Consider the following 10585-nt stretch of genomic DNA (forward strand, 5'->3'; position numbering starts at 1 on the left):
AAGAATAGAGCTATGGAAATCAAGAGTGTTGGTGTGTAGTGTAGGGAGAGAGCACATATCTCCTCTTCTGGGATGCACCCCCTTTATATAGATGGAGGGGTGTGATATTTATTTGGACTGGACCTATCGTAGGCATTGTTTGGGTTAACCCCAATAAGCGGATATATATATTTTTTAGCTCCCACAACCACAAAAAGATAAAATAGGCTTTTTAATCTAATAAGACAAAATGTCATATCCAAACTATAATCATTTCATTTTTTCTCTCACAAAAGTCAATAAAATCAAAAAGCCTATTCCAAATGAAGTTTTTTAGTCCCAGGCTAAAATAGCCAAAAAGCCAACCCACATCCCAAATGAAGGTTAAAAATTCTATAAAATAAAATGTCATATCTAAATTATAATCATTTCACTTTTTTTCTTACAAAAGTCAAAAAAGTCAAAAAGTTCAACTCAACAAATTTTTTAGCCCAGATGACCTCATTTGGGAACATGCTATTTAATGACTTTTTTGACTAAAATATGAGATAAAAAAATTAATATGTTTGGGATTGCTTTTTGACTTTTTACGAAAAGATGTACAAAAAGTAGAGAGAAAAATGAAATTTTAACTTTTTGGTATAAGTTGTTGACTTTTTGATTTTTATATTAATTTTTTAACTTTTAAGCTAAAATATTGATTTGTCAAACAAAAATTTAAAATACCAAAAAGTTAACCCACTTCCCAAACGAAGCAAAAAAAACAAGAGTTTAAGTTTGATTCCAATAGTAGAGAATATGGATAATAAATAGGCTAATTTAGCTCACTAAAATATAAAATTGGTTAAAAATTAATAACAGGGGTAATTACATTTTACCTCCCTGTGGTTTTACGCGTTTTCATATTACTTCCCTGACGTTGATAAATGTACTCATAAATCCCCTCTGGTTTTAACTGAAGTGCAAAAGTGGCGAGACGTGATTGAATTATTGAAAAGACTAGAATACCCTTATTTTTTTCCTTCAATTTTCTTATGAATGCCATTTTACTTCCATTTTTCTCACAGTTGAACTCTCTCTCTATGTGTGTATATATATTATATAGATATGAAATGCATCCAACCCACAAACCCCTCTCTCTCTCTCTCTCTCACCGTGTATATATATATATATATATAAAATGCATCCAACCCATGAAATGCATACAAACACATCTCCTCCATGTATATATATGAAATGCATCCAACCTACAACCCACAAACCCATATATCTCTCTCTCTTTCTCTGTATATATATGAAATGAGGTTGAGATCCTTTATCCCGGTTCTCTATCCCTTCCTTTTGTCCCATAATTTCATCTTGCCACATGTCCAAAAGAAGAAGAAAAAAAACCATTTCTTTTTTCTCTCCTCACTTCATCTTTCTGCTATTATTTATTTTACTTCTTTCACAGCTACTCAGTTCCTCTCTCTTTCTGCCATTCCTCTATTGCCACTTCTCTTTTCTCTGTCTCAATTGTCGCACTATATTTTTTTTGGCTTCCCCTCCTCTCCCTCTGTTCTTCTCTTCTATTTTAAACCCAAATCACAACCATTAAAAAAGAAATCCATATTCAAACCCAAAAGGAAATAAAATAAATTAGATCAAGAACTAAATCTTTCAATCCAACTAAGACATGATTGCAAGTCTACATTCTGAAATATAGATTCAGCCATGAAAAAATAGAAATAAAAATCATGCACTCAAACCCACAATAGAGTAAAGAAATACATCTCAAATCACATAAAGACCCAAATCAAAAAATCTCAAACCACATGAAAATATTTTTTCATTTGATTAGTTGCTTATTGTAGACACCCCATTTTTGATGGCCCTTCAAGACTTGGATGTTCTTGCAGGTACATCCAATAACGAGTCTGTTTGCTGGCCAAGCGCTCGAAGTCCTCAGCAGAACGTCACAGCTTTGAGCCTTTCAAATCCTGCATTCATTTTGTCTCATTTTTGGACCATGCCTTAGTCTTTCCATCCTGCAAACTCTGGTGGCTTGCCGACCATCATTTCTTGTCTATCGGCCATTGTTGTGCCTTGCCGGCCATCACTGATGGCCGACCGGCCACCGGTGTTTTCTGTAGATATTTTATGCCAACTATGCCAGCTGTTTGCACAGATGCTTGCATTTGTCCACATGTAAAAAGCTGGATCTCCTTCTATAGATTTCATGTTTTCTATATATAGGGACCCCCTCTCTCATGTTTTGGGGTTAGAAAATTTTAGACTAAAAAATTTTCCTCTCTCTCTACAATTCTCTCTCTCTCTCTCTCTACAAATTTTCTACGCTTTTGCCTACAAATCCTACACTCTTACCTATACACCCTTAACCAAATCCTCTCATCTCTGAGCTGAGGTGTTCTTGGGCTTGGTTTGAGCTCTAGAAGGTGGCATTTGCTTAGAATTGTTGTTTGGAATCACTCTTCTCTTCAAGAGGTATAATACTAGCTTTGTAGGCTTGCTTTACATACTTGTATTCCTTTTTTCTTTTCTTTTTTCTCATTGTTTTGGGCAGTTTTTGAGCTATAAAAAAAACTATTTTTATGGGTTGAAATTGGTGTTTTTGGCTATTTAAGGTTAGGGGGTGGTTCATCCCTCTTTATTCCTTGTTGTTAAGGCCATTTTACCTTTGTTTCTAAGGCCATTTTACCTTTGTTTCCCATTTTCAAACCATCTTTTTCTGGGCCTTTAAACACTGGTTTTTAGAGTATTTTTAGTGGTAAAAATCTGGTTTTGAAGTCCAAATTTGGAGGGGTTAGACTCCCCTCCTTGTGTCTTGTTTGCTAGCCTAGTTGGTGCCATGCTTTAGCTTAATTTTCTAGCTTGTGGTAGCTTTATTCCAGCATGTTTTAAGCTCTATTTTGGACTGTTTTTACTCTGTTTTGGGTTGGTTGTTGAATTTGAGTCTTGTATTGCATAGTTGTAGTGTAATAGTCCTCACAAGTTTAGTGTTTTAGGCCTTTAGACATCACTTGCTTGAGTTGATTGTATGTTTTTGGTGCTTTTCACACTTAATTTCATCACTAATCATCTCTGCAACCTCCCTCCTTTCTTGGCTTTTTCTTTTGCTTTGAAAGTGGTTTCAAGTCATTTGTTTGTCTAAGTGTGAAATTGAGGTTTCATACTTAATGGTTTAATCCCTTAGGGGGTTCATTACCAATGGTATGATACTTATTTTATACCCAAAGCAACTTGTGTTTTGAGCCTTCTTTTCATTAGAGGACTTTAATTCACATTTGGACTTAATTGGATTAAAGAATGGTTGGTAAGTTAAAAAGAGTAATTAAAACTTAGGATTAAAAGTGAGCAAGATAATAACTTGTGTGTTATGTGTTCAATTGGACGTTAATTGAACACAAGGAAAATTGGGACATTTCATACTCAAAGTGATGAAATGTGTTAAGTTTCTTAGGTCTCCATTGCCCTTGATCATGTATGATAGGGTGATGGTTCTTGTGTGTCTCATTTTACATTTATTAAACTTGCACATTTTGAGTCACAAGCCATCAAGCAATGAAATTGTTTGAGTTGGTGGTCTGTAACTTAAGTTCACAACTCTTTGGATTTGTACATGAAAAGGAGGAGTGAGTTGTGCAAACAATCTGTGGGAATATACCCTCTTTTTACTCTATTTGTCATCTATTGTAGTAAGATGAACTAGTGCATCAGTGGCTGCCAGGCCACTATCCATGGTCGGCAGGTGGCCAGCAGTGCACCATTGATGGCCGATAGGTGGCCGACAAACTTTACCAGTAGTCGGCTGGCCACTGATGCAAACCTCAGCAGAGTATTGGTAAGGCGAAACAAAATTGTTCTGGAAATGTTCAATTGTGCAAACAGAGGCTTTCGAGAGCAAAGCGGAGGTCTTTTCGGGTGAAAACCGAGCATGCGCATGCATATCTTTCATTTCCCGAGGCGAAGCAACTAATTAGCTTAGTCTAATTACTTAATTTAATTATTAATTGCAATTGTTTTGTAATTATTTAAATTAGTTAGTTAGCTAATTAGTTCATTTGTTGTTGTAATAATTAGTTTAGCTAGTTATTTATTTTGGTTTGTAATAATTAGCTTAATTAGCATAATTAACTTAGCTAAGTTAGCTTAGCTTTTATTCATTCGGACTCTCCTTCGTGAGAGTTAAATGTAATAATGTGTATGTTTTCCAACCTCACGTCTTTCTCTTTTTTACTTAACCGCTTTTGATGGTTAGTTTAGGAGCATTACATATTTCAATTAGCATAACTTATGCTTGCTCCATTCATTCGTATTGCATGCACCGAGGCTCGACGCATCATTCTAACTGCATTGTCATTTCAATACTTCATTGAATACATGTTTAACCACATGTTATTTAATTGGATCACATATCATATTAGTAGCCGAGCCTATTAATTACATTCTTCGCATGTATTGCATTAGACAATTGGCATAGTTAGGAATCATGCATATTTCATATCTTCTTAGCTTGGAGTACTAGGTGAGTTTTTAGTGCTTTAGCATATTTGCATGGGTGTGAGTGATTTGCCATGTCTAGCATGCTTGCTATGAGGCTAAATACTTACTTGATAAATTGCTTGAATGCCTGTGGATTGAGGCTTGTTGTTTAAATTGGAACGATTCAACGAATGTATGTTTTAAGCCCGCTATGTCTAGTGGCAAATTCACAGTTTTAAGCCCACTTTGTTGAGTGACAAAATTCACAAACTTTAAGCCCACTTGAGGTGGCAAAATTCAAACCATTTTCACAAAACAAACATGAAATTGAATTGTTCCAATTTGAGCAAACTAGTCTATACTTGCTTGTACGCATCACATAGTAAAGCTAGCCTAAAAACCGGAACAAGAGCACATAATGTACAAAAAAATCATATCATAATTAGTAGAAGACGATCTTTGATCGGGCAAGTGAGGGTGCTTAATTCATGACATTTTCCTCTCGTACCTAAGTTCTCGAGCCGAGGCAACCTTGGTAATGACAGATACGTGGCCTTTGGCACGAGTCATGGGCTTCCTAAATTTTCCCAAAATAAATATTTACGTGGCGATTCTATATCTGGCAAAGCAGTCTAATTTTGGCATATTGATCCCAAAATCGATTTTTCAAAAGATTTGCCAAATTTGGATTCTTTGTTGTTTATCAATTTCACATTGCACTTGTGAGATTAGATTCAGAACTACGGGAGTCCGAACTGTAGAGCTTCTTTCGAGCCTCCGAAAGAGGGGGCGAAAAGGTCGAGCTACACATATGAATAAAATAGAACTGCAAAAGTATTAATTTTGGTTCTTTTTTTGGCAACAAATCTGTCTATTGCCAAGGTGAAGGAGAGGAATAAATTGAGGGAAAAAGGAAGATGACGGAGAGGTGGTCTCACTGGTTTGTTTGATCAAACCCCCCCTCTCTCTCTCTCTCTCTCTCCGTGTAAAGTGTGAGGGTAAATTGGTCACTTAAAACATTAAATTTGATGCCAAAACCTTTAATTTCAGTGCAGGCACATTTCTTTGGCGTCTCTGTCCCACGTACTGTTAAGTTTACCAGATTTCGTCACTTTTGCACTTCAGTCCAAATCACAGGGGTTTATAAATACATTTATCAACGTTAGAGAGATAATGTGAAAACGTGTGAAACCACAGGGGATAAAATGTAATTATCTCTTAATAATATGAATTGTTACATCTAAATCATAATTATTTTATTTTTTTTCTCCAAAAATTATAAAAAAATCAAAAATTCATTCAAAACGAAACTTTTTTAATATAGCTAAAATAGTCAAAAAAAAATCAAATTAATTTTTTTCCCCCTCTTCAAATGAACGCTAAATAGTATTCCCCAAGGCTTGGAGTATTACAGTTAATTTCACCTTTTTACATAATTAAGCTAACATCATTTTGTATTAATAAAGTGATCCAAACTAATGCGTGAATAAATACTTAATTAAATAAAGATATATATATATTTTAGTCATTAAAATCTTAAAAAAATATAGTTATGTCAAAAATATCTGCTTCTTTTTTTGAAATCTCGTGAAGGTGTAAAACTATATAGTTTATATAATTTTATCAATAAAAGTTATAAAAAAAATATAATTGTAAACAAGTGATGTTTTTATGAAATATTTATAAATTCATAGAAAAAGTTATAAATTTAATCATTAAAATTGATGAACTTTTTCATCTATATAATTCTTTTCAGAAACTTGAAACCGCCTCTGCCGAGAGAGAGAGAGAGAGAGAGAGGAGGAGGAGAGCCGAAGCCCGAAGGATTCGCGAATTCCTTTTTCAGGTAATGCCATTGCCACCATCTCTCTCTTCTCTCTCTCTCTCCTTCTTCTTGGGCGATCCTTCTTTTATTTGATTTCGTGATCAGGAAAAAAACCACTCTGGTTTTGATCTATTTGGTTCAACAGAAAGAAAAAAACAAAAAACCCTACTTATGCTCTGTTGAGGAAGACGCATATCTTTGTTTTTCAACTTCAAGAAACAACTACAATTGTCAAGCCCACATATCACATTATCAACAACTGTACCTACAAAAAAACAAATAACAAAAAAGAAGAGAAATGCTATTTATCCCCTATTTAATTTGTATTTATTTTTCATTTCCTACTGTTATTCATGTAATAAAAGTCCATGTTTATGTGTAGAATTCACTGTATTTGAAAAACAGTAAGACTCACCACCCAGATGAGAAACCAAATAGGTGGTGAAATATTTATTTTTTGTGTTTTTTTTAAATGGGAATTTTAGGGCTTTTTACTGGCAGTAGTTTCATGAACACATTTTGTTAGATGATGATTTGATGGATTGTAATGACATTTTATGGGTTGATGATACTTTTTCTCTTGGGGTTAAATAATTTATGTGTGCTTTTTGTTTTTCCTTTTTATGTCATTTTGATGGACTGTAATTCAATCTAATGCTGTTTCTATTACACTTTTTTTTGGTGTTTCCCTCATTTTGAAGATGTGTAGATTTTATTTCATGCCGAAACTCTCATAGAATTTATTTACAACCATGCTACATCCCACCAATATAGCATCCCTCGTCTAAACCTAATGACATATGAGGTAAGAGAGAGAATAAAGAGAGACAAAGAAAGGAGTGTGGGCCCACCCTTTCACATGGTTCGTTCCATGTCATTATGGGTGCCAAATTAGTGCTGCCAAACATTTTTCATTTATTTATGTGCGGTTTGGATATATGGTATATACACTTAATCGAAGGGAAAAAGAGAAAAACAACAGTTTCATACCTCTTTTTCCCCTATGCATCCGTTCTTCATGATTTGATTCAAAACCCATTGTCAATAGTTGCCAAGTCTTTCATATGCACCCATTCTTCTTGGTTCTAAAAAAGATCTGCAAAAAAACCAGTTGTCAACCATTGCTGAATCAATAGTTCAAAAAAAAAAAAAAAAAAAAACCATTGTTGAATCAATGATGCATTTGATCAATGTTGGCGAAATGGCCGGAGGTCTCGTCTCTTCCTCCCATGAGATCAGCTCTCTCTCTCTCTCTCTCTCTCTCTCTGTTTCGTAATGTACTACAATCTCTTTAGATATTTAATGGTACCTAGTGAGCTTGGTGTTTCCCTTCATTCTGTTATATTGATTGTACGTTGGGTTTTAAACAAAATTCGTTGTTTTGGGAGTTGGCTTTTTTAGTCGATTTTTGATTTTTTTACGAAAAGATATGCAAAAAAGTAGAGAGAAGAGTTGGCTTTTTTGTAGTGGCTTTTTGGCTAAAACTTGATGTTCCCAAAACAACCAGTGAAGTCTTTCAAAAACTGATTGTTGAAACATTTCCTTTAGCTGTTAGGTTTGTTTTGGTACAAGTGCATAGTCCTTTTGATTAGTACTTCATATGCATATTTGTTCATTATGAAATCAATCTTACCAAAAAAGGGGGGAATACCCCCTGAAAACAAGTTTGTTTTTACTTCGGCCTATCTATATTGGAATTATTGAAGTGAATTTACTAAAAGGTCACAGTAACATGGTTCCCATAAACCAAAAACTAATAAACAACGACTATCAGTCAAAGAATTATATTCATAATAAAAGATACCGCATCCAAATACTGCAAGCATGTATCTTAGGAGGCAAATATTAGTTTGTGGAACTCAGACAAAATTCTAACTAAACTAACTAGAACAAAGCAACTTAACCATAGCTTTGAAATGTTGGATGGCATGTTGTTCATTGTCACATAGGAGTGTCAATGAAGAGATGATAAAATGGAATTGAATGAGAGATAAACTGCTGTGTTGATGCTAGAGAGCAAATACAAAACTTTTAACTATAAAATATAAAAAGTAAGATATGGTACAGAATGCAATTCCCCACCTTTTTGGAAAACTCTTCAAAGCATTATTTTTTAGAAGAAAGTTAAAAAATTGAATGTATGGAGAAATAACTGAAAATATACGGGCCTAGAAAGATAACTTATACAATCAGTTATCTCAGTGGCTTGTGAATGCAAAGATCTCTATCTCATATAAATAACATTGAGTGTGGGTTGGCTAGCATTAATCATCTCCATCACACCATGATGAGTGATCTATGAAATTAGATTAAATCATTTACTGAAATAAAGCTTTGTGTGGATGTCTTGACTCCAGTCTCACCGGTCCATATGGTGTTCTTCCACCCTATGTGATGTCTGTGCAGTGGTAAGTAATTAGATTGGGGAATAGAGTCAAGGTTCATAATTTTTTTTTATTTTATTTTAATTTTTGGTTGTTGAAATGGCGGAGATTCTATTAACTTTGGACGATATGCATTTCTCATGCTTCTATTAGTGTATTGCTTTGTCATATGTTCACTCACAGCAGCATACAAATGTGTGTTGTTCAACCTTTTACGGGGTCTCGTTGTAAGTGGATAATGATGTAAATCTGTTAAGTGGTTATACTGAGACCTGTTTCTGACTCAGTCCTACAGTTACTTCGTCATGGATTCAGAGGAAGCAGAGTATGCTGCATTCGAGGAGAAGGTTAGGAGGAATGTTTACATTGACAACCTCTCACCTCAGGTCACTGAAGCTGTGCTGAGAACAGCACTCAATCAATTTGGGAATGTTGAGAAAGTTCAGTTCATTCCAAATTACACAGAGCCAAGGAACATACCATGTTGTGCTTTGGTGGAGATGGAAAATTCAAAGCAGGCCAAACAAATTGTGTCGGAGATGGGTAATTTCCCATTCATGATGTCTGGGATGCCAAGGCCTGTCCGGGCTCGTGCTGCTGAAATGGAGATGTTTGATGACCACCCAAGAAAGCCTGGGAGGAAGATAAAATTCCATTGGTTGGACCCACAAGACCCTGATTTTAAAGTGGCGAAGGAACTTAAGCTTCTGACCAGGAAACATGCAGCAGAATCTTCATTTGCGCTCAAGGTGAATTCTCGCATATCTTTAATATCCACTGTGTATCTTATTTTCTGTGGAAACCTTCCTGTTATTTTTTTTTCCCTTTTTGTTTGGTTGTTTATGGGTTGTGCCTCCCTGCCACTTTCACAATACAATTTGCTATGTTGCTGTCTAAAAAGAAAAGGATAAATTACACTTTTCACCACCTATAATTTGACTAAATTTCACTTTGGTTCTTATTGTTTGAATTTGAACAATTTGGTCCTTACACTTTAAGGGCAGTTTCAATTTGATCATTCTGTCCAAATGACTGTCAATTTCTTCTACATGTACATCTTAGGAGAGTGACATGTGTAACAAAATTGCCAATTTCAACGTCCAATTTAAATGGAAGGACCAAATTGAAACTAGGCTGCAAGTATAGTGACCAAATTGTTCAAACAATATAGAGTAAAATCAAATTTAGATCAAAAGTGTAATTTACCTAACCTCATGGGGTTGGCCCCGTGGTCAATGCTTGGGGCCGGGGTTGTGGTTCCTTCAAGATCTCAGGTTCGAAACCTCCTAGGTGCAAATAATTTTTTTGGGGTTAGTCCATATAGGGCAAAGCCCTTGGTTTAATTGAGACCCCCGCAGGTGGACGGTGGGATTGGTCTTTCAGATTAGTTGGTTCAATGGGCCGTATACCGAGTTATCAAAAAGAAAAGAAGTGTAATTTACCCCAAAAAAAAAGTAACCTGTGATTTTTGTTTCTTGTATTTAATTATTTAGTATTTTTTGTCTCAGGTTCAACTAGCACAGGAAGAGAAGCTTGCTAACAAACAGGCGGAGACTCTGAAGGCGAATTATGAGAAGTACGAGCTGATAGAGGGTGTTCTAAATGATGGAAGTGCAAATCGCTTGGCACGCCATTATAACATGAAATCATTGTGAGTTCTTGACTGGTTTCCTGATAAGTTTTTATCAGTTTGGACTAAGAAACAGTAAACTTGTGTTGTTTAGTCAGTTCTGACATGGTTAATGGTTTAGTTAATTACCTAGTTTGCTTTTGTTCTTTGTCTAGTTCTTGATTAGAGTTAGTTTTCTGTAGTTAAGACAGTTGGGTTGTTTTGAAAGGCGAGTGTACAGCAATGGTGGTGGAAGGTTGTTGAAACTCTTTTCTAGAAGACTTGAATGGAAGCTATTTTCTATCA

The 10585-nt window shown here is 35.1% G+C and overlaps 1 protein-coding gene across 2 annotated transcripts; it reads left to right on the forward strand.

The window, feature by feature from the left end:
* Nucleotides 1–6151: 6151 nt before the first annotated feature.
* LOC114274063 (ASI1-immunoprecipitated protein 1) lies at nucleotides 6152–10585 on the forward strand. Of its 2 annotated transcripts, XM_028215933.2 has the most exons (4): nucleotides 6152–6307; nucleotides 8958–9419; nucleotides 10179–10321; nucleotides 10483–10585. In XM_028215933.2, the coding sequence occupies exons 2-4, from the start codon at nucleotides 8976–8978 to the stop codon at nucleotides 10484–10486; spliced, it is 591 nt and encodes a 196-aa protein (XP_028071734.2). In that variant the 5' UTR covers nucleotides 6152–6307; nucleotides 8958–8975; the 3' UTR covers nucleotides 10487–10585. The 2 variants fall into 2 exon arrangements, with proteins under 2 accessions (XP_028071734.2, XP_028071735.1); XM_028215934.2 differs by having other exon boundaries at nucleotides 6169–6302; nucleotides 8954–9419; nucleotides 10179–10585.

This window comes from Camellia sinensis, chromosome 7 (assembly GCF_055761805.1).
Source record: "Camellia sinensis isolate YWXY chromosome 7, ASM5576180v1, whole genome shotgun sequence".
NCBI classification, from domain to species: Eukaryota; Viridiplantae; Streptophyta; class Magnoliopsida; order Ericales; family Theaceae; genus Camellia; species Camellia sinensis.